Here is a 25,580-nt window from a genome sequence, read left to right as displayed (position 1 = left end):
TATTATAAATGTATTGTTCAAAGTATTTTGAAAAGGAGTGGTCGACACATGGAAAGAATGTAAAGCAAAACACTAATTAGGAAAGAGTTAAACATTTTGATGCTGGAACTGGTTTATTTCTGTTCAGATCAGTTAAGAAAGGTCAAATGCAAATCACAATGGTCCCTATTGTATCCTTATAAATAATCTGCGACATGTTAAAATATCGTCTATCATTGTGGTGGTAGAATACATAGATAATTGCATGCCAACCACAATGTTGTTTGAGTAGCGGTAGAGCTAATACCTGACACCGCCAGAGATCGGGGCTTCGATCCTGACTATGGGTGCTGACTGTACGGAGTTTATACGTTCTCCCCATGACCTACGTGGGTTTTCTCCGAGATCTTCGGTTTCCTCCCACAATCTAAAGATGTACAGGTTTGTAGGTTGATTGGCTTGGTAGAAATGTAAAATTGTCCCTAGTGCATGTAGGATAGTGGCGCGACTCTCGTCAGCAGCGGCCTCTGCAGTCCGTCTGCGTTTTTATTATTTTATGTCTATGTTTTAATGTAGTTTTTGTTATTTTTGTTGGGGTATGTGTGTGGGGGGGTGGGGGTGGTGTGGGGGGGTTGGGGGTAACTTTTAAATCTCTCCCTGCACGGGAGACCCGACCTTTTCTTTGTCGGGTCTCCGTTGTCGTTGGGGCTGCAACGAGGAGCGGCCTCCAACAGGAAGACCGGGGGCTCTGGTGCCGACTACTCACCTCACCGTCGCGGAGCTGGCCGAGTCCAGAGCAGGTGGAACTGTGGTGGACGCTGCTGCGACCCGACCCCCGGAGTTTCGGTGGCTGCAACTGCGGGTTTGGCGGACGGCACCGGGAGCCCGCGGGTCCCTGGAGGGAGACCGCTTTTCGGGGCTTCCGCAACGGCGACTTCTCCCGCCCGAGTTGCGGGGTTGAAGAGCACCTGGAGCGGGGCCTTACATCATCGCCCCGCGCGGCTTGGAATGGCCGCGGGATTGCGAGCGCGCGCCGGGGGCTCTAACACCAAGACCCGGTGCGCGACCTTGCATCACCCGGCGTGGCGTTAATGGCCATGGGACAATTCGCCATCGCCCGCCGGGGGCTTTGACTTTGACTCTGACATCGGGGGGGAGAGTGCAGTGGAGAGAAAAGTTTTTTTGGCCTTCCATCACAGCAATGTGATGGATGTTTATGTAAATTATGTTGTGTCTTGGGTCTATTTGTTTGTAATGTATGGCTGCAGAAACGGCATTTCGTTTGGACCTCAAGGGGTCCAAATGACAATAAATTGAATTGAATTGTATTGTATTGTAGTGTTAATATGCGGGGATCGTTGGTAAGCAAGGAATCGGTGGGCTGATGGGCTTGTTTTCACGCTGTATCTCTAAACTAAAGATGCACATTAATTCCTTTATGCTCAAACATATCAACTGTTTAGCTGACATGGTTGCATGCCTTCAAAGAGGACTGGGGTGCTGGGATTCTCATCTTTAATTGTCCGTAACGCTGGATATGTAATGTTAAGATTGAGAGCAAGTCATTTACAAATGTTGTGTCTTACAAGATGAGGAATGGCAGTGAGCAAATAAGCTGGTTCACAATTGACAGTGAAAATCAAATGACTGCAGGTTAAGCTGCATTTGTAAAGAGACAATCAGGGTTGAAATTTTAGTTCAAATAACCTTCACCAGAACTAAGAGAGAAAACAAATTAATTTTAAGCTGTAAAGCTGGGAAAGTGAGAGATAAACATGAGAAATGGAAAAAGTCTGACAAAGTGAAGCTAGGGCTGCTATGGGCTAAGCTGTAAACAAGGTAATTCCAGTTGATTGGGCAGTTAGAAAGTGAGAACACAAAATAATGTAACATTTACAAAATGCATAGCTGTAGGACATGCCCGGCAGGTCCGACTGTGCTAATGGAGAGAGAAAAACTGAGCCAGTATCACAAATGCATTGATCATATCCGAAAGAGAAAATTCAACTTACCTGAAATTATAGAATTCGATTTGAAGTCTTGAAGACTGCAAGACGCCCTTCTCCAACATAAGGCGTTGCTATAACAGTAAAGGGCCTGTCCCACTTATGCGACCTTTTTGGCGACTGCCGGCACTCGTCATAGGTCACCGAAAATGTTCAACATGTTGAAAATTCAGCGGCGACCGGAAAGACGCTACGACTCTTTGAGTGACTAGGAGACCTCTCACGACCATACATGCAACCCCTGATGACATGTGTCGTGGGGGGTCACCAGGGGGCATGTTGCCAGGGGGTCGCCTGTATGGTCACAGGAGGCCATAGAAAGGTAAGTCAGAGTGGAAGTGGAATGGAGAATTAAGAAACTAGGTATCACAAAGCTCGGGTACTACGCCGTAGATTGAAAACAGGTACTCCGCATGTCCTTGGCGTTTGTATCATGTGGATGAGACCGCATTATGACCAGTAAATAAATCATAAACTGGATTGTAAGAAGTCCAAATGAATCTTTGCTTCACCTAGAGGAACTCCATGAGTCCCTCAATGACACAAATGGAAGAGGTATTAGGTCAGGCATAGCATCAACTTTGGCTGCATGAGATAGTGTCGTAACAAGGGGAATGGTTATTGGAATTGTGAAGGAAACATTCGTTTTTAAGTACAAAAAGGCGGGAGGGAGCTCAATCTCAAAATTTACAACTCACTTTTTATATTTCAGAAATGGTCGGTCCGTTTGTGACACTGGCTGTGTTTTTCTCTCCATTAGCTGCGTACACCTGCCATATGTCCAACAGATCTTGAAAATTATATTTGTGTAATTACTCTCTGTCTATCCTCATTTCATAGCTTTTATATTCCTTTATTCAGGTTCTGCCTTCTCCATTAACAGAACGATTTTGTTTACTGCTCATCCCTACTGCAAACTGGCCTCACTTTATGGATGACCATCCTCAACCATCCCAATCCCACCTTCTTTACAACTTAAAACTCATATGTTTTCTCTCTTTCCCAGTTCTGAGGAACGGCCCCTCAACATGAAATATTAATTCAATTTATTTTTCCATGAATTAAATCAATAACAATTTAACTTAAATTATATAACAAGTTTGAAGGCCTAATTAGCCTACTGCTATAATATCCAACAGATTTTCAGATCCAGAAGCCGAAAGACTGGCGGGAGCCTTTTGATATCCTATAGTACTCAAATTGTACAGACTTGAAAATGTACACCTCAAATGGACACTTGCTTCACTTCAATATTAATTTGGAGTTACTAGCTGCACGCTATTTTTTGTTATTCAGGAACTTATTCAAAAAATAAATGCACTTTTCAAGAACATATATGCATTCTACATTCTTTTTATTATTTTACTCATCTTTGTACTGAATGTGGTATTTATTTTCCCTTGGGATTGTTTTAGACAGCAGTCTTCCTAATGGAATGCACTTAAATGTTTGGAAGATAACACTCATTGCAGTTCCAGTTCTCAGAGTAACCAAAAAAGACGCTGTTTCCACCCAGCTGATGAATATACATCATTAAATGCAAACATCCGTTAAATATCTCACCTTGGGAGATAACTGAAGGAAGCCTCACATCAGAAAGCTATCGAAAAAATCTTCAAACATAAAATCAGCAAGAATTTATAATCCATATCTAATTATAATGTTTGGAGTGTCCTCGGGAGCATCTAATCACACAATGTCTCACTTTCAGAGATAGAGCATTAAAGATGGAAAAACAGTGACAATGAAGTAATCTTTCCTGGTTGACTGTGTTGGCAAGATAACACTAATCACTTCAACATAAACTTTGTATTGTCCCATTGGGAAGTGCTTTCACAGTCTTACGTAGTTTCCCCTTCCACAATTTTACAACAGTAGGCAGTCAAATGCTGTGTCATTTGTTTTCTACCATGAAATAAATGAACAGCTGCCATGCAGCACAGGTTAGCAATGGAAATGACTCCATCTCCATGATCTAATGCTGAGAGGCCTGCAGTGGCAATATCCTATGTGCATTCCTCCAAGCCTGCTGCCCCGTTAAGAACTCTTAAAAAAAAATAGATGCATCGCACAGATGACAAACACCACTGTTACAGTAGATATTGGAAGGAAAGGATATTTATACCAATGGATAGGGTGCCACACAAGGCAATTGGTTTCCCTGGATTGCGACAAACTTTTGGAAAATGTTGGAAAAGTACCAATATGTTCTGTGATTATGGGTAACATATCATTCATTTCTTATTAGAGCTTACTAATGTTTCATAGAAGTATTTTGAAGTCATGATGATTAATTTTCTGTTATTTCTAATGTGACCCAGGATTGCAGAGCATGTAAATAAAAATAATAAAATGGCAATTATGTGCTCAAGATATTAGTCTGTATTATCCTTTTGTAAATACTTGTCAAGGAAGATAAAAAATACCTGGTCATAGTACCGAGCATTATTTGAATCTTTCATGTCTCCGAAAATGTGACTGTAATATAATAATATTCAAAAAAGGTAATATATTCTTTCAGACATAAAACATAGTAGAGAGTTGATAAAGAGTCAATTGACTCTTCACCCTTCCAGGATTATTCATGACAATTAAAATCCTAGGTAAACATGGTTGAATTACTTGGCTGATATCCATCTTTGGCGTGGTCAATTGCGGAGGGGCGTGGCGGGGTGGGGTTTGTTGTGGAGGCGTGGGTTCTTGCAGCATCTCCCTGGTTACTGTTTAAGATATATGATGAGCAACAACAGCTGCACACAAGACTCATCAAATTAACCAAGTGATTGCAAAGAAAAAGCAAATCACATTGGTTTTCTAATCCTTGTTGCAATTCTGTACTCATTAGCATCCATAATACACATATCTAAATGTCAACTGTTCATGTTTATTAAGGCTGTGGCATAACGTTTCTACACCCACTCTAATTGGATAATGCCATAGGCACATTACCATAATCGCAAAAGACATTGACAGCATCAAGCTCTTGAGACTCTCCCCAAGCAGTGAGAAATAATGCAAGACTGAAGAAAGTTGATCTCAAAAACATAGAGTCACAAAGTGATACGGCATGGAAACAGGCCCTTCGGCCCAACTTGCCCACTACGGCCAACATGTCCCAACTATACTTATCCCACCTGCCTGCATTTGGTCCACATCCCTCCAAACTTGTCTTATCCATCCACCTGTCTAACTATTTCTTAAATGTTGGGATAATACCTGCCTCAACTACCTCCTCTGGCAGCTCATTCTATACACCCACCATCCTTTGTGTGAAAAAGCTATCCCTCAGATTCCTATTAAATCTTTTCCCCTTCACCTTCAACCTATGTCCTCTGGTCCTCGATTCCCCTACTGGGCAAGTGATTCTGTGCATCGATCCGATCTATTCCTTGCATGATCTTATACACCTCTATAAGATCACCCCTCATCCTTCTGCGCACCAAGGAATAGAGTCCCAGCCTACTCAACCTTTCCCTTAAGGGCCTGACCCACTGCGGCGACCTAATTGGCGAGTTTAGAAGAGTTTGCCCTCATACTCGCAGCATGGTCGACAAGAGGTCCAAGGAGGTCTTTGTAACTCTCCTTCATGCTCGAGAGTAGTCCCCGCGTACTTGAGGCCTGAACTTGCTGAAAAATGCTTTTACTCGCGGGCAACATGCTGAAAAATGTCCGCGAGTAAAAAAAGGTTGCCATGGAAAAAATCTATATTTTGTTACTCGTAGGTTTAGTCGAAGTAGGTCGGCATGTTATTTGTAGGTAATCGAGGGTAGTCGAAGGTAATCAAAGGTAATCAAAGGTAGTCGTAGATAGTCTTCAACATAGTCGAAGGGAGGTCGAAGGGAGGTCGAAGGGAGGTCGAAGGAGATCGAAGGTCGTCTTCACTCTCCACTATTCGGTGTCCAATTTTCCCGAAGCTAGTCGAAGCTAGTCTTCAACATAGTCTAAGGAGGTCGAAAGAGGTCTTCAACATAGTCAACATGACACTTTTTCAAACTTTCCTAAACTCTTCTAAACTGGCCCATTCGGTCGCTGCAGTGGGACAGGCCCTTATATCTCACATCCTCTAGTCCTGGCAACATTCTCATAAATCTGCTCTGTACCCTTTCCAGCTTCCAGAACATATTCAGGATCATAGAAACATAGAAAATAGGTGCAGGAGGAGGCCATTCGGCCCTTCGAGCCAGCACCGCCATTCATTGTGATCATGGCTGATCGTCCCCTATCAATAACCCGTGCCTGCCTTCTCCCCATATCCCTTGACTCCACTAGCCCCTAGAGCTCTATCTAACTCTCTATTAAATCCATCCAGTGACTTGGCCTCCACTGCCCTCTGTGGCAGGGAATTCCATAAATTCACAACTCTCTGGGTGAAAAAGTTTTTTCTCACCTCAGTCTTAAATGACCTCCCCTTTATTCTAAGACTGTGGCCCCTGGTTCTGGACTCGCCCAACATTGGGAACATTTTTCCTGCATCTAGCTTGTCCAGTCCTTTTATAAATGTACATGTTTCTATAAGATCCCCCGCATCCTTCTAAACTCCAGTGAATACAAGCCTAGTCTTTTCAATCTTTCCTCATATGACAGTCCCGCCATCCCAGGGATCAATCTCGTGAACCTACGCTGCACTGCCTCAATCACAAGGATGTCCTTCCTCAAATTAGGAGACCAAAACTGTACACAATACTCCAGATGTGGTCTCACCAGAGCCCTATACAACTGCAGAAGAACCTCTTTACTCCTATGCTGAAATCCTCTTGTTATGAAGGCCAACATTCCATTAGCTTTCTTCACTGCCTGCTGTACCTGCACGCCAACTTTCAGTGACCGGTGTACAAGGACGCCCACCACCCCCTTACCTAACCTAACCCCATTGAGATAATAATCTGCCCCCTTGTTTTTGCCGCCAAAGTGGATAACCTCACATTTATCTATATTATACTGCATCTGCCACGCAACTTCCCACTCACTCAACTTGTCCAGGTCACCCTGCAACCTCCTAACATCCTCTTCACAGCTCACACTGCCACCCAGCTTTGTGTCATCCGCAAACTTGCTAGTGTTGTTCCAAATTCCCTCTTCCAAATCATTAATATATATGGTAAACAGTTGCGGCCCCAACACCGAGCCTTGCGGCACTCCACTCGCCACTGCCTGCCATTCTGAAAAGGACCCGTTCACTCCTACTCTTTGCTTCCGGTCTGCCAACCAATTTTCTATCCATGTCAACACCCTACCCCCAATATCATGTGCTCTAATTTTAGTCACCAGTCTCCCGTGCGGGACCTTATCAAAGGCTTTCTGAAAGTCTAGATACACTGGCACCCCTTCATCCATTTTACTTGTCACATCCTCAAAAAATTCCAGAAGATTAGTCAAGCATGATTTCCCTTTCATAAATCCATGTTGACTTGGACTAATCCTTTTACTGCTATCCAAATGCCCCATTATTACCTCTTTAATAATTGACTCCAGCATCTTTCCCACCACCGAAGTCAGGCTAACTGGCCAGTAATTCCCCATTTTCTCTCTAGCTCCTTTCTTGAAAAGTGGGATAACATTAGCTATCCTCCAATCCACAGGAACTGATCCTGAATCTATTGAACATTGGAAAATGATCACCAATGCGTCCACTATTTCTAGAGCCACCTCCCTGAGGACCCTGGGATGCAGACCATCAGGTCCAGGGGGTTTATCATCAGTACCCAATACTATTTTTCGCCTAATGAAAATTTCTTTCAGTTCCTCTACCTCCTTAGATCCTCTGTCCTCCAGTACATCTGGGAGATTGTTTGTGTCTTCCTTAGTGAAGACAGATCCGAAGTACCTATTCAACTCTTCTGCCATTTCCTTGTTGCCCATAATAATTTCACCCGTGTCTGCCTTCAAGGAACCCACATTTGACTGCTACTCTTATTTCCTTAACATATCTAAAGAAGCTTTTACTGTCCTTCTTTATATTCTTGGCCAGCTTCCCTTCGTACTTCATCTTTTCAGCCCATATTGCCCGTTGATCAATGCTGGGTCATTTGAATAGTGGCAGATTATTGACTACTTCCATGTCATCAAGATATTTTTTATATTGCATGAGACATCCTTGTGGGTATTTAATGATGGGGTCTTGCACATCAGTTTATTTAAATAGTTATCTGTAAAATCAATAGTACTCAAGTCAGTGAGATCACTTTGAACATATAATGAAAAAGAAAAACTTACTGTATTCTGAATTTTAAATAGATTCTTTGGGGCTGATTGGGCCTTACAGACTTTTAAATAGCTTGCCCAGTTAAACGCTTCTTCCTTGTAACCTGAAAATGAAATTAAAACCCTGTCAATAATGGAACAATTAACAGGGCAATATAATTATTATCATCATACACCGCACAATTCTGAGAAATCAGATTTATTCAATTCTGGGCACCATGTTATATGAAAGTTGGTGTCAAGCTGGGAAGGATGCAGAGAAGTTTTAAGCCCCTGTCCCACTTTCCCGAGTTACTCTAAGGACAAAGACAAAGGACAAAGGACATTTATTATCACACTAGACTAAGTGGGACCCATTGGGTCCCATGTTCACACGGGAGGGCTGGTCCCCCGACGCAATATACCATCTCTCCACCAATTCCAATATTGGTGGCCAGTGGGGGGGCTTTCTGGAGCGCTGGTATATGTTCTTGGGGTGGCAGCTCAGTCCCCCAAGACTGATCTGCTGGCAGCTCACTCACGGCTGGTGGGCTGGCAGTTGACTAATGGCTATTCCTTGAAATTCCATTTCAAGCAAGGTGCAAGGCCACCAAATTCAAGTGCAGTTTCTCACCACTTCAAGCAGGTTGCAAGGCCACCGAATTCAAGTGCAGTTTCTAACCACTTCAAGCAGGGTGCAAGGACACCGAATTCAAGTGCAGTTTCATACCACTTCAAGCAGGGTGCAAGGCCACCAAATTCAAGTGCAGTTTCATTCCATTTCAAGCAGGGTGCAAGGCCACCAAATTCAAATGCAGCTTCATACAATTTCATGCAGGGTGAAACCACCATAAAACTACACAAAACACCAAACTCACAGTTCAGTAGACATTCAGTGTGTTCAGTTGATTCACAGCTCAGACAGAATCGTGACCTCTCCCTCCCCATTATGCAGATACTGAGCCACACCCACACTTCCGGGTTTTATAACCACTCCCTCTACCACCAGAAAAGGTGTGACCTTCATGCGTGATTGACAGGAGAGAGATTCTCAACATTTTTTAAACACTAATAACACTTTTATTTTTCATTGATGGGAAGAATTGTCTGCACCTGCTCAGCCGAGGGGGACTGAGTAAGATAGCCAAAAATCACAGCCGTAAGTGGTAGCGTTTTATCTAAAATCAATATACAGTGCAAACAGGAAGTAAGTGCATTTGCAGTAGTGCCTTTCAACTTCAAGCCAAAGCACCCAAGCCACCATTTGCAGTAAGTATTGCCTTTCAACTTCAAGCCAAAGCACCCAAACCACCATTTGCAGTAAGTAGTGCCTTTCAACATCAAGCCAAAGCACCCAAGCTACCATTTGCAGTCAGTAGTGCCTTTCAACTTCAGGCCAAAGCACCCAAGCCAACATTTGCAGTAAGAAGTGCCTTTCAACTTCAAGCCAAAGCACCCAAGCCACCATTTGCAGTAAGTAGTGCCTTTCAACTTCAAGCCAAAGCACGCAAGCCACCATTTGCAGTAAGATGTGCCTTTCAACCAAGCCAAAGCATCCAAGCCACCATTTGCAGTAAGTGGTGCCTTTCAACTTCAAGCCAAAGCACCCAAGCTAACATTTGCAGTAAGTAGTGCCTTTCAACTTCAAGCCAAAGCACCCAAGCCACCATTTGCAGTAGGTAGTGCCTTTCCACCTCAAGCCAAAGCACCCAAGCAACCATTTGCAGGCAGTGCCTTTTTACTTCAAACAAACCATATTTTCATTTTCAAACCACATTAAGGGGACTCACAGTTGACTAGACATTTGTTCATTGTTATTCAGAGCTCAGAGAGACGTGACCCTTTGGCTTCATCCATCTTGCAGAGACTGAGTGAGGCACGCCACTTCCTGGTTTTATAGTCCCTCCCCCTTCCTCCAGCAGGGTGATTTAAAAAAACCCATTAATATCTCTCTGATTTGTCATCGATGGGAAAAATCCTCCGGTCCAGGAAGGCAGAGGGGGGCTCTGAGCGAGTTGGCCAAAAATGATGGCCGTAGGTGGCGGCGTTCTCTCGGAAATCTCAGCACAGTGAGCCAAAATCGGTCAAGATCAGACTTTTAGTAATATATAGATACACCAATTGATGTAGTGAAAACTGACTTGCCATCGCAGCACACAAATAAAGATAAGACACATCATTAAAGAATTTAACAATAAACATAAAATCATCCCCCCCACAATGGTTCCCACTGTGGGGGAAGGCATCAAAAGTCCAGTCCCATCCCCTGTTCACCCATAGTCGGGCCTATTGAGGCCTCCGCAGTCGCCGCGACGGCAGCCCCGATGCTTCAGGCCCTCTCGCCGGATGATGGAGCTCTGGCGTCGGGTGAACACTCTCAGCGGCCTGGAGTGTCTTGAGCGGCCGCTTCCTCCCCAGAGACCGCGGCTTCCGAAGTCCACGGGCCGCGCTGGTCGGAATGCCGACACTGGTGATCTCGATGTGAGATCCCAGGCTCCGCGGTGTTTAAAGCTCAGCGCCGCCAGTGGGTGGAATCTCCACAGACCGCAGCTCCGCGATGTTGGAGTCGGCGGTCTCAGCACTCCTGAGTCCACCGCACGGCGACCCGGGTAAGGTATCGCCCGCTCCACGATGGTGCCTCAGCGCTGCGCCGCCGCCGAAGCTGAAATCCTGTTCGGTCCCGGCAGGAAAATGCCACTCCAGACTGTTGGTAGGCCGCGAGGAAGGGGCGAAAACACGCATCTCCGACCAGGTAGGGGCTGAGAAAAATAGTTGCCCCCTTCCCCCCTCCCCCCCCCCACATAAAAAAACTAAAAGACCTCCAAAACAAGCACTTTAAACTCACTAAAAATGTTTTTAAAAGGGTGAAAAGACTAACAGCTGTTGGCTGGGCAGCCATACTCGACGGCGCCCCCTCTGAGCCTTTCCCGAATTCTCCTGTGTTTTCCCCTTGATTCAAACTCAGAGAATTATGGTAATAGCCAGCCGTAGATACTCGGGGCTATTTTTTTTACTTGTGGACATTTTCAACATGCTGAAAAAACATCCCGACTTACCTGATGCCCCGAGTACCTACGGCTGGCATTACGAGCCGCTACGAAATATCCACGGCCTCCTACGGATTCGCTACAGACATTCTCTGAGGTTGAATCAAGGGGAAAACTCGGGAGAATCCCTGAGTAACTCAGGAAAGTGGGACAGGTCCTTTACGAAGATGTTGCTAGGGCCTGAGCTATAGAGGGAGGTTGAGCAGGCTAGAACCCTGTTCCTTCGAGTGCAAGAGGATGATGGGTGATCGTATAGAAGTGTACAAAATAATGAAGGAATAGAGCAGGTAGACGCACAGAGTCTCTTGCTCAGAGTCGGCAAGTTGGGCCAAAGGGCCTGTTTCCACACTGTATGACTCCATGCCTTTATAAAATCAAAATAATGCAAATCGGATAGGATCATTGTTTTGGCAGCAATCAGTTCACTATCTACAATTGCCTGACCAAACTAATCCTTTTTTCCGCTTACATGACAAAAGGATGAATTTGACTTTCCAGATTAATTAAGAATGACCCAGGTAATTTATCTAATTTCTGCACCTGCAGAGGCAGCTGCCACAAAATTCAATGTAGCATGGGTTTCAAACGTGAGAATTATACATTCTTCATTGCATCTTAACTTAGTAATATAAAATATGTTATTTCTTTCTCTCGTTGAGTTAGCAGACCTTTAGGAGGATGCAATTTGTGATTGGTCTTTTCACACCATCCAACGGGCTGGACATCAGGTGAGTCATTGTTAATCCAGAAATCAAAACATTCAGAATATCCATCAAAATGAAGCCTTAGGCGAACACCACATACCTAAAGGAAACAGTCAAGATAAAGCAATGCACATTGATAAAACTTCAAGTGTTTTAAAATACAACTGTTAATCATGTTATGTTACATGTTAGCATATATTTCATTAGAGCGATCAAATTTAGAGATCTATAACCATGGACAGGATCCAATAATTTTGTGTGTGTGATCAGCAAGAGTGCTATTTTAAGCATTTCCTGTAATCTGAATAATAACTAATTTCCCATTTTTACATCTGGAAGCCAAACAATAACCTAAACAGAGAAGACACAGGTAGTCTGGATAGTAAGGAACTCACATCACAATCTTGAGGACTCCAATAGTGAAGTGCATTTTGGTGTTTCCTCCATGCATTTGGTGCTGGCATTATTTAATAATTGGCATGTTAGTGGAAAACCCTAACATGGCATTATTTTGAACAGGAGAAGACCAATTGTCTTTGGAACATAGCACAGCGTAGCGCAAAAAATGGGCCCTTAGATACACGATGTCTGTGCTGAAAATGATGCCAATTTAATTTATTCCCTCCACATAGTCCATATACACATGTCTGCCCGTGCTTCAGATATATCTGCATCCACCATATTTGGCAGCACATTCCAGGCATCTACCACTCTTTGTGTGAAAAACAAGCCCTGCACATCTCCTTTAAACTCCCCCCCCTCACCTTAAAGCTATGCCCTGTAGTATTTGGCATTTCCACCCAGAGTAAAATTGTCTGAATATCTAACCTATCAATGTCTCCTATAATTTTCTATACTTCTGTCACGTCACTTCTCAGCCTTATCTGCAAACATATTAATTAAACCATCTATATTTTTGTCCAAATCACCGGGCAACAACAGAGGTCCCAACATAGACTCTTCTAATCAGTTGTTCCAAATATCCTATTCGTTTATCACCATAACCCTGAAATCTATGGCACTTTATCCTGAGTACATAAACAGTAAATATTACAGAGTAGCTGGTATTCTTTACCTTCTCTTGTAAAGTAAATCAAGGCCATTTAATCCCATGGTGCCTAACTTGATCTCTGACAATTATATATATATATATATATATATATATATATATACAGGTATATATATGTGTATATATAAGAGATTGTAAACATGAGAAAATCAGCACATAATTTCAACATTTATTCAGCAGATAATATTCATGCATACATAATCTTACCTCTGCTACTGACAACACACAGAACATGGATGGGTGTCGAGGGTCAATACCTTCCAATTTCATGCCTACTTTAAATCCATTTTTATTCTGTGGAACTAATTGAAACTGTAAAGAAAATATATACTATTATTTGCTCTCCATGGTTGGTTGCAAACATTGGCATTGTAAAAAGACTATTCATTGTTTACATGTCATCTCTATCCTAGATCTGGATCTTACACTGCAACTTGGCATAAGATATTATGCATAACTTCACTGCCCCTCCTATTTTCTACTAACATAGCAGATCAGAATTCCACAGATATCTGCACAACTGCCCTCTATGCCTCTCTCAGCATCAACAAAGAAGCAGCTTTATCTCTAATGCATCATGATTCTCCACCAGAGATCAACTTTTTGACTGGTGTGAGGAAAGAGATAATCTTAACCTTATTCCTGCCACCACCACCTCAGAAAACTGTTAATGATTCAATAGTTATGTTATTTCCATATTCAACGCCCATTTATTTGTGAAGAAGGACCCTGCAAGTCATGACCTTTCATAGACACAAAATGCTGGAGTAACTCAGCAAGCAGCATCTCTGGAGAGAAGGAATGAGTGATGTTTTGGTCGAGACCCTCCTTCAGTCAGAAGAAAGGTCTCCACACGAAATGTCACCCATTCCTTCTAACCAGGAAACATGTTCCCGATGTTGGGGGAGTCCAGAACCAGGGTCCACAGTTTAAGAATAATGGGTATGCCATTTAGAACAAAGATGAGGAGTAAATTTTTTCACAAAGAGTTGTGAATCTGTGGAATTCTCTGCCTCAGTGGTGGCCAATTCTCTGGATGCTTTCAAGAGAGAGTTAGATAGAGCTCTTAAAGATAGCGGAGTCAGGGGCTATGGGGAGAAGGCAGGAACGGGGTACTGATTGTGGATGATCAGCCATGATCACAGTGAATGGCGGTGCTGTCTCGAAGGGCCGAATGGCCTACTCCTGTACTATTGTCCCCTTGCACTTCTCTATGCACTTGTCTATTATCTATCCAGAGATGCTGCCTGTCCTGCTGAGTTACTTCAGCATTTTGTGTCCATCTGCAGCTCCCTCCTACACATAACCTTTCATACTTCCTTCTGGCACAGAAGGCCACTCAGCCCATCAAGCCTGTATCAGTTTTCAATGCAACCCCATTACCTTAATAATTATTCAGTAATGTAATTTCTCTCAAATACCATCGCCTCTTATCCTCCATCAATATTTGGGGTAATTTACAAAAAAATAATGGACGTACCAACCAGCGTCTTTGGAATGTGGGATTGTCGGATTGTCGGTGGGGGGAGGGGGCATTGGGGAAACCAGTGGAGAATGTGAAAAGTCCACACAGGTAGGTTGCAGTGAGATTAGGATTGAATCTGTACTGCTGGAACTGTGAGGCAGCAGAACTACCTGCTGCAGCATTGTTTCCCTTATGTCTATTGTGATCTGATGCATTGAGAGTGCTGCTCTTAGATGCTGATATCCTGGAGTTTACTGTTCCCTCTCATTTGATGTATCTTCCCAGCCTAAACTGCCATTGAAAGTTAAATGACTCAAGTGTTATTTTTCTCCATTTGGATATTACCAATTAAGTAATTTGAATTCCATCACTTTACTCAAATTTGTGTCAATATAAACAATTCAGAAATTTACAGTAGCGAATCATTTGAGAAGCAAGATTTTCCAGTCTTCATTCCCTAGAATTAAGATGCTATTGCAAACCAGTATTGCATACAATATCCAAGTACCAGAGATATTAGAAGAATACACTATTATATCATGATCACACCTGATACTGGCCTGGAGGTTCAGTATGTGAACTAATAGTAATTGGTATCAACCTTTAGGAAACTATCCACACAGATTTAGTTGGCTAGTTAGATCGCCTCTTATCCTCCAGAACAAGGGGTCACTGTTTAAGGATAAGGGGGAAATCTTTTAGGACCGAGATGAGAAAAACATTTTTCACACAGAGAGTGGTGAATCTCTGGAATTCTCTGCCACAGAAGGTAGTTGAGGTCAGTTCATTGGCTATATTTAAGAGGGAGTTAGATGTGGCCCTTGTGGCTAAAGAGATCAGGGGGTATGGAGAGAAGGCAGGTACAGGATACTGAGTTGGATGATCAGCCATGATCATATTGAATGGCCGTGCAGGCTCGAAGGGTCGAATGGCTTACTCCTGCACCTATTTTCTATGTTTCTATGTTTCTAGGTGTAACCATGAAACTAAAACAAATTAACAGACACAAACCAGGAAAAAAAATAAAGCCCGATTATTAGAATATTGATTGAAAAGGGAAAAAGCTAAGTGAGACATCCAGATGAATGGTAGTACATGCATTTATAAAAATATCAGAAACACATCTTAAGAAATTACTTTAAAATCCATAAAAATTAAAATATTTTTGTACTTAAATATAGACATAATTTTCAGAGCCAGAGCAGTTACTCATTCATTCCTTAATATGGCATTTGAAGCTTAATGTGTAACTTTTCAGTAGTTGTTAAAATGAGAATGGTTAGTGAAAATGTCAGAATCATTCACAGGGAGTCTAGGCCATCATCATCATTTTCTGATTTAATGGTTGCATGCTCTGCCATGTAGGTACACAGTAGAAAAGAGCAGATGCAAGACTGAACCTAAAATGACAGTGGGATGAAGTTTAGTTATTAGTTGAAAAATAAAATCAATAAGTCTCAAAGACTAGAGAACAGGTTAAGCAAACAGTAAACAAAACCAATCAGAAGAGAGAGGGAAAGAGAGAGGTTTTCCCTGGATAAGTAGTCCAATAGTGAGTGGTCACTGTTTCAAAATAAGGGTAAGGCAAGTGAAGTGAAGACATATTTTGACACTTGAGGTTTAAATCTTTGGGATTTACTACCCAAGCAGTTTATGAAGCCTGATATTGATTACACTAAAAACAGACATTACCAGATATCTCAGGAATCTGGAGGAATCAAGAGGTATTTTAAAAGGGTAAGAAAATTGTCTTGATGTAAGATATTAACCATGATTGTTGAATGACAAGGAGGTTAAAATGGCCTTTGCCTTATCCTATTTTTAATATTCTTGTTTTTAATTTTGTTTGTTTTTTTAGTTTTAGAGATACAGTGCAGAAACTGGCCCTTTTGGCCCACCGGGTCTGCGCCAACCAGCGATCCCTGCATATTAACACTACCCTATACCCACTGGGGACAATTTTTACATTTACCAAACCAATTAGCCTACATACCTGTACGTCTTACGAGAGTGCGAGGAAACCGAAGATCTCGGAGAAAACCCACGCAGGTCACGGGGAGAACATACAAACTCTTTTGTAGTGTAAAGAACCCACAAAATGAATTGGCAAAATAAGATTATTTATTATGATCTTACAAAAATGCTGCCTGACAGGATGTTCGTAGAGAGAGAGTTAAAAGGTTCAAATTCCTGGGCATGCACATCTACGAAGAAGCACCTGGATGAAGCACGTTGATGCAATCATAAGGAAAGCCTGTCTACGCCTCTATTTCCTTAGAAGTTTGAGGAGATTCATCATGGGTACTGACCTCCCCACCCTCGAAGGGATCTACAAGAGTCGCTACCTCAAAATGGCAGCCAGCATCATCACAGACCCACACCACCCTGGCCACGTTCTCCTTTTTGACGCCTGTGATCGGGAAGAGGGTATTGGAGACTGAAAACTACAATGTCCAGGTTCAGGAGCAGCTTCTTCGCTACAACCATGAGATTATTAAACACTATAACTTCCAATTAGACTCCGATCTATAGTGACTTGTGGGCATTATTTTTACTTTGCACTATCATTATTTATTTATTTGTTAAAAAAAAAAAATATATATATATCAGTCTGAAGAAGTGTCTCGACCTGAAATTTTACCCATTCCTTCTCTCCGGAGATGCTGCCTGTCGTGCTGAGTTACTCCACCAATTTGTATCTATTTTCAGTTTAAACCAGCATCTGCAGTTCTTCCTATACATATATATACTGAACTTTTTTTGTTGGTTATTATGGGTTTTACAGAGTACTATGTTTACATATCTGTTATCCCGCTGCAAGTAAGAATGTTGTCATTCCATTTTGGGACATATGACAATAAAACACTCTTGGTTCGACTTGACTTTTTCACACAAGGAGTTGTGAGTCTGTGGAATTCGGTGGAGGCCGTTTCTCTGGATACTTTCAAGAGAGAGCTTGAGAGGGCTCTTAAAGATAGCGGAGTCAGGGGATATGAGGAGAAGGCAGGAACGGGGTACTGATTGTGGATGATCAGCCATGATCACAATGAATGGCGGTGCTGGCTCGAAGGGCTGAATGGTCTACTCCTGCACCTATTGTCTATTGACCCACTGAGTTACTCCGGCACTTTGTGTCTTTTTTTTAAATCACTAGAGTATTTTATATGTAATCTTATTGACAAAAACTAGACAGGAGCATGTTTTGTTAAGTCTTCTTTGTCTTCTTGATTGTCCCTGCTGTTTTCTCGGCTATCATTAGTATTTTGGCCTATGAAGAAATCAAGCAGAATCTGTTGCATTTCCAGATCAGGCAGCAACAAGTATAACAATAGCAAGTTTTTAAATTAAAATTTCTTAGAAACTTTCTTTTAATTATATTTGCCCTTAGATTTAATAAGAAGCACTGAAGGATTTCAGTCTCTCAACGGAATATTTTTATTTGAGTTTGCAATTAATATACAAGAGTTTTCTGCCCCTAAAAATACATTAATATTAAATATTAATGTAACTGTACTCTTGAACAAGCAGGAAAACCATAGTTATGTTGTGTAAGCTCAAATGGCAAATATAGGGCACATTACCTTCACAGAAACAATTTGAGTCACCTTCCTGCACTCGAATTTCAATGAATGTAGCAATTGTCACCCAGCGATTATCTGCTACATGACTGCTGGTTGCTTTGGAAACTACAAGAATTATCAATTGAAAATCATCTGGGAATGCAAATTGGCAGGGAAGTTTTCAGCTGTGAGGTTTTAGGTCACAGTAATGTGAAATAACAAATGATGATCATCCTTTTTATGTTAAAATAAACAATGATTGCTTGTGTTGCTATGCCTTGGACAACAGAATCAAAAAGTTAGAGTGATAACGCAATTACATTCTTTTAAAAAAATATTGTCATGATTTTAATTTGGTTACAATACATTCATAAGTTCATAAATTCTAGGAGCAGAATAAGGCCATTTGGCCCATCAAGTCTACTCCGCCATTCAATCATGGTTGATCTAACTTTCTCTCAACCTCATTTTTCTGCCTTTGCCCCATAACCACTGACACCCTTATCCTTACCACTGACACATTTATCCTTATACCATTAGTATTAACAGGTGTACCCTCCCGACTCATTTGACCGCTATAACTCTAAAAATCAAAGCCTTTTCTTGTTTCCCCTGCATAATCTCCTCCATCCCTGCTCCAAGAAAAACACCTTTGTTCCCTCAAACTCATTAAACTTGATAACTTAGTTTGTCTACTTGTTCCTTTGTTAGGTGTTTTTGTTTCCTATCTTCAAGAACCATGTATTCTTCAAGAACTCTTCAAACCCATCATCAGTACACCATTCCCAAGAAAGCAACCCTTGACTGCTTAAGTGTGCAAACTACCTCCCTGGATTAAACTGCTCAGCCCCATTGCTTTTTAAACTGGTACCCATTTCTGATGTACCAATTTTGATGTCTAATAGGTTTACCTTCCACCACAATTACTCCAATGGAAGTCACAAATCGTGGTGGTAATAACATTGTACCGTCCCTTGTTAACCTTTCTTCCACCTTTGTTTAGTTGACTACGCCAACACCTTTCCACTATTGAACACCTGAGCAAGATTGTACTCGTCTGGACTTACGCCAGCCAAAGTCAAAGAATCACCTACAGAGATCTCTCCAACCATTGTCAACTGTAAGACTGGTGTTAGAGTCATCGAGTCATACATATGGAAACGGGCCCATTGACCCAACCTGGCCATGCCGAACAATATGCTACATCTACACTAGTCCCATCTGCCTGTGTTTGGCCCATATCCCTCCAAACCTTTCCTATCCATGTGCCTGTCATAATATATTTTAAAAGCTGTTATAGTAAATGTCTTTTCAATGTTGTTATAGAGTTTACCAAATACATATTGATGGCCTTACTTCTGTTTCTAATTAAAGGTTGGCCTGAACCAACATCATCATCAATGATAATGAGCTCTATCTCACCACCAATGTTCTCAATTATTCCAGCCCCAAAAGTGTTGGACAGTTTGTCCCAGATCCACTCACCTGGTCAGCAGAAATTCCCTCAAGTTTTTTTAGTTTTAGTTTTAGCGATGCAGCATGAAAATGCCCACCGAGTCCATGCCGACCTTCACTCACCCATTCACACTAATTCTGTATTATCCCATTTTCTCAATTTTATTGAGGCCAATTAACCTACAATCCCACATGTATTTGGGGTGTGGAAAGAAACCGGAGAAACCAGTAGGGATCAATGCAGTCCATAAGACCATAAGATATTGGAACAGAATTCGGCCATTCGATCCATTGAGTGCTCCGCCATTTGGTCATGGCTGATCTATTTTTCCTACTCAACCCCATTCCCGCCTTCACAACAATAATCTTCAACATCCTTACTAATCAAGAATCTATCAATCTCCGCTTTAAAAATACCCAATGGCTTGGCCTCCACCGCCGTCTATTGTGGCAATGAATTCCACAGATTCAATAGACCCTGGCAAAATAAATTCCTCCTCATCTCCTTTATAAAGGTATGTCCTTTTATTTTGAAGTCCTAGACCACCACTGGAAGCATCCTTTCCACATACACTCTATCCAGGCCTTCCACTATTCGGTAAGTTTCAATGAGGTTTGCCCTTCATCCTTCTAAACTCCAGCGAGTACAGGCCCAGAGGCTTCAAATGTTCCTCATACGTTAACCCAATCATCTCCTGGTTCATTCTTGTGAAATCCCTCTGGACCCTCTCTAATGTCAACACATTCTTCCTTATATATGTGGCCTAAAACTGCTCCAAATATCCCAATGTGAATAAACTACTAACTCAACATGCAGATAACCATTTTGGGAATCCTGTCCCTTTGCACCTCCAATTTCTGAACCATCTCCTCATTTAGTAAATAATCGTCTACACCTTTATTCCTTCTACCAAAGTGCATTACCGTACACTTTGCTACTCTGATTTCCATTTGCTTCCATGTACTTCTTTACCCACTCTCCCATTCTATCTAAGTCCCTCTGAAGACTTCCTGCTTCATCAGCATTACCTGCCCTCCAGCTATCTTCGTAACATCCGCAAACTTGGCCACAAAGTCACCTGGAGAATGTTCAATCTCCACACAGATAGCATCCAAGGCCAGGATCGAACCTGAGTCTCTGGGACCGAGAGGCACCATTTCTACCAGTTATGCCAGTGTACCATTTATAAAAAAATATTTGGGAACTTTGAATAAACCTTAAATCCTGATCACAAACTCCATTCCCTAGCCACAGCCTAATTCCTTCTCCCTGAATCAGACTGTTTGCTTTGATGTCAGGTAAGCCTTTGCGTACCATTACGACACAACTTCCATCTCATCCATGCCTCAGCTGAAACTGATAACCATGCGTTAATACTCTAAACTTAACTATTCCAACAACGTGTATAAAATCATGAAAGGAATAGATTGGGTAAATGCACAGAATCTCTTGCCCAGAGTAGGTGAATCGAGGACCAGAGGACGTAGGTTTAAGGTGAATGGGAAAAGATTTAGTAGATCTGAGGGGTAACTTTTTCACACAATGCTGGGTGTATGGAACACGCTGCCCGAGGATGTAGTTGAGGCTGGGATCATCCCAACATTTAAGAAACAGTTAGACAGGTACATGGATAGGACAGGTTTGGAGGGATATGGACCAAACTCGGGCAGGTGGGATTAGTGTAGCTGGGACATGTTGGCCGGTGTGGGCAAGTTGGGCCGAAGGGCCTGTTTCCATGCTGTATCACTCTATGATGATTCTATATGATAATGCAAAGTGGCTTCATATCTGTGTTCAACTAAATCACTGCTTTGGAGAGATCATTCATTTAAGATCATTCACCTACTGTTTCCCTCTCCACAGATGCTACTTAATGTGCTGACTATTTCTATTATTTTCTGATTTTGTTACAGATTGTCATCATCTGCAAGAATTGGTTTTGATTTAACTCCAGTGATGGAAAAGCTTTAAAACACAACAAACAAGAGGAAAATATGTACTTGTAGAAATTTAAATTACTAAACAGATTCAAGGACAAATCATGTTTAATTAACATCAATGGCATTTGATGAGGTAGAAGAGAAGACTGATGAAGAGAACACCCGATGTAGTCCATGTGAATTTTCAGGAGTTTGACCAAGTCCCATACCATAGGCTAGTGGCCAAAAAAACATTGAGATATAAAATAAAAATGTGAAGAAGAAATAGATTTAAGGACTGAAAGTAGAAAGTTGAGGAAAACACTTGTTTTCGGGAGGATAGATATTTGTTTACTCCAGGAGTCAGTTACGATAACAGCTTTTTATGAAAGATTCCTAAACACTGGTGGCAGCATAATATTTCCCTATTAGCATTTAACACAGAGAATAAAATATTTTTTTTCTTCTGACATTCCCAGTGATCCCACCATGTTGTTGCAATCCAATCTGGTATATTCAGTAGATAGACACAAAATGCTGGAGTAACTCAGTGGGACAGGCAGCATCTCTGGAGAGAAGGAATGGGTGACGTTTTGGGTCGAGACCCTTCTTCAGACCTTCTTCAGATGAATACTTAAATACAATGACTGTTGCTATAGGTCTCAAGATACAAGAACACCGATGAAAAAGAAAGCCAGACAGAAGGACACACAAATAAACACGTTAAAGACACAAAATCAGATACTGTGCAGAGCAAACTAGAGCAGCATGTTCCTGAAATTACAGCAAAAAAGACTCTTCTTTTATAAAGCAAGCTTAAACTGGTCAGATACTGGCACTTCTGTCTACCAAATTTTCATGAGTAGTGTTTGTGCTATGAGAAAAGCCTTGCACAAAGACACAAAATGTGCCATTAAAATGTTATCATATCACTTAAATATTAAATGGTGTTATTATTACATGCCAAAATGAAAATTATCCATTCTATAAAATGGTCATACATCAGAAGCAGCTTTAGACATTAAATTGTGCTTCATTAAATCAAAGACAATACTTTGGGTCAGCAGACACAAAACTATGAAGTGTGACACATTTCAGAAATGTGACTTTACAGTTTTAGGTCCTTTAAGGATATTGGTAAATTGCATAAGTATGATTAAATTGGATAAAGTGGTTGGTACATTAGAAATTATTATTCATTCTGAATCCAGATATTAATACCTTATTAAACAGTTTTGGCGGTGCAGCTAATGCCTTTTCTTCTCCGAGATACTTTACCCATGACCAGGCATTTTTCTTTCCAGAGGATGGCTTAGCTAATCAGAAAAAGAAATAAAATTTGTAATGGCAAACTAGAAATAAAAGGTTGAGTATTATATTATGCAAGCAAATATGATATTAGAGGAATTAAATGTTATCAGCTTATCGCAAATAAAATTGGTTCTGGGCAACTGAATGAGTTCAGTATCATGAAGAGGATTACGGATTCATCATTGCAATAACCATAACTCTGATCATGTTAAAAGCACTCAGGCTCTGTAATGGTGGAAAATAAAGCTTCTCACTTCTTGTTTTTCACAGCAATTTTACTGATCTAAAATGGTTAATAAATGAATGATCAGCAATTGTTCTGTGATTATAAATGTCATTATTTTTTTTAGCTGAAGTGTTAACCTCCACATCAGTTTTGAGCTTTTACTCCCAAAACAAATTATTCTGGAATGTACTTTCTAATAGGAAGTCATCTACTATTATCTTAAAACCTCTAATGCTTTGCTATTTCACTAACCTCATCAATAATCCATGCTAGTGTATCTTTGCAAAACAAATGCTAGAGAAATATATTTTCCCTTCAAACTCTTAATACCAAATTAATTCTCATGAGAATTAATATGCCCCTGCAAAATAGATTTTATCTCTATAGTACTTAAAACACTATGGTCTCAATGTGGTTTGGGCCTTTTGGGACGAGTGACCACTGTGCTATTAGTTTTAAGATAGTTATGGATAAGGACAAAACGGGCCCACGTGTTAAAATGTTAAATGGTGGCAATGCAAACTTTCAGGGTATGTGACAGGAACTCACTCCAGTTGATTGAAGTAGGTTGTTTGAACAAAAAGGAACATCAGAAAAGTGTGCAGGCAAGAGTTAAAGACACTGTCAGAGTGAAGGGAAAGGCGGGCAAACATAAGGATGCATGGATTGCGAGAGAAATTGAGATTCTGTTCAAGAGTAAGAAAGAGGTATGATACAGTCTAGGCAGCTGCAATCAAGTATATCCCTGGAGAGGTTTTTGGAACTAAGCAGCAAGCTAAAAATAAAATTAGAAGGGTCAAAAGGGGGCAGGAGATTGCTCTGGCAGATAGCACCAAGGATAACCCCAAGAGATTTTAGAAATACCTGAAGCAAAAAAGGGTAACCAGAGAGTGAGTGTGACCCCTCAGGAATCAAAATGGTCAACTCTGCGTGGAGCCAAAGTCCTCGATCAGTATTTCTCCTCTATTTTTATCTTGGAGAAAGACACAAGGACTGAGGAAATTGGGGCAGTCATTGGAAGTGTCTTGAGAGCAGTCGGTGTTACGGTCGAGGAGATGCTGAAGGTCGTGACGTGTATGAAGGGAGACAAATCTCCTGGGCCAGATCAGATAGATACAAAGACACTGCGGGAAGCTAGGGAGAAAAGTGCAGGAGCCCTGGCTGATATTTACAAGTGCTCATTAAATACAGGCGATGTATGGCAGATTGGAGGGTGGGAAATGTTGTGCCTCTATTCCAAGAAGGGCTGCAGGGAAAAGGTTGGGAACAACAGGCCACTGAGCCTAACATCTGTGGGCGGAAAGTTACTAGAGAATATTTTGAGGGATAGGATATACTTGTTATTAGAGGGACATGGGCTGATTAGGAATAGTCAGGTTTTGTACACGGGAGATCGTGCCTCACGAATCTGAGTGAGTTTATTGATGATGTGACCAAAAACATTGATAAAGACAGGGCTATGGATGTTGTATATATGGATTTCAGCAAGGCATTTGCCAAGGATCCGCATGGTAGACTGCTTCAGAAGGTTAGATCCCATGCCATCCAAGGAGAGATAGCTAAATCGAAATGAGATTGGCTTATGGAAAGAAGCAGAGGGTGATGGTGGAAGGTTGTTTTTCAGACTGGATTCTGTACTGTTTCAGCTTCAGGTTCAGTAATGGGCCCATTGCTGTTTGTCATCTATATCAATGATTTGGATGAAAACGTACATTACATGATTGGCAATTTTGCAGATGACACAAAAATGGGTGGTATTGTGAATGGTGAAGTTAGTTGTCAAACATTGTAGCAGGATCTTGATCAGTTGGGCAAGTGGGCTCAGGATTAGTTGTTGGAATTTAATACAGAGAAATATGAGGTGTTGGGTTTTAGGAACTCTTGCATGGGCTGGACCTACACAGTAGGGCTCTGGGGAGTGCTGTAGAGCAGGGGGATTGAGGAGTGCAGGTACAGTTCCTTGAAAGTGGCATCACAAGTAGATAGGGTGGTCAAGGCTTTCGGCACATTGGTCTTCATCGGTCAGAGTATTGAGTACAGATGTTGGAAGGTCATTTTGCAGGTATATAGGAGGCCACATTTGGAGTATTGTGTTCAGTTTTGGTCACTCTGCTAAATGAAAGATATTAAGCTGGAAAATGCAAAGACATTTATGAGGATGTTGTCAGTACTTGAGGACCTGAGGTGCAGGCAGAGGATGGGCTGGCTGGGATTTTATTCCTTAGAGTGCAGGAGTCTGAGGGGTGATCTCATAGGGCTGTATAAGATCACAAGGGGAATAGAGAAGGTAGATATTTTAGCCAGCCTCTGGGGAATCCAGACTTAAAGTGAGAAAATGATTTAATAGGAATCTGAGGGGAAACTTTATCACACAGAGGTTGTTGAATATATGGAGCATGCTGCCAGAGGGGGTTGTTGAGGCAGGTACTTTAAAAACATGTAAAATACATTTGGACAGGTGTGTGTATAAGAATGATTTGGAGGAATATGGGCCAAATGCAGACAGGTGGTACTAATGTAGATGGGCATCTTGGTCGACATGGGCAAGTTGGGCCGAAGGGCCTGTTTTCACGCTCTATGACTAAGTAACTGCAATCCAACCCAATTGGACAATGATGGTGAAGTTTTGGGGATTTCAGGATTGACTGTTCTCATGGC

General features: G+C 41.6%; 1 protein-coding gene across 1 annotated transcript in view; it reads right to left on the bottom strand.

The window, feature by feature from the left end:
* Nucleotides 1-25,580, bottom strand: part of LOC116972405 (lethal(3)malignant brain tumor-like protein 4) — a 348,065-nt gene that overhangs the window by 221,984 nt on the left and 100,501 nt on the right. Inside the window, exons 9-12 of the mRNA XM_033020053.1 lie at nucleotides 22,607-22,701; nucleotides 13,193-13,297; nucleotides 11,881-12,016; nucleotides 8,199-8,290 (exon numbers count right to left, since the gene is read on the bottom strand). Coding sequence (XP_032875944.1) covers nucleotides 8,199-8,290; nucleotides 11,881-12,016; nucleotides 13,193-13,297; nucleotides 22,607-22,701 — 428 coding nt within the window. The remainder of the gene's footprint in view (nucleotides 1-8,198; nucleotides 8,291-11,880; nucleotides 12,017-13,192; nucleotides 13,298-22,606; nucleotides 22,702-25,580) is intronic.

The sequence above is a fragment of the Amblyraja radiata genome, chromosome 4 (assembly GCF_010909765.2).
Source record: "Amblyraja radiata isolate CabotCenter1 chromosome 4, sAmbRad1.1.pri, whole genome shotgun sequence".
Classification (NCBI taxonomy): Eukaryota; Metazoa; Chordata; class Chondrichthyes; order Rajiformes; family Rajidae; genus Amblyraja; species Amblyraja radiata.
The sequence above is the reverse complement of the archived record's forward strand: the minus strand, read 5'-3'. Positions and strand labels throughout refer to the sequence as shown.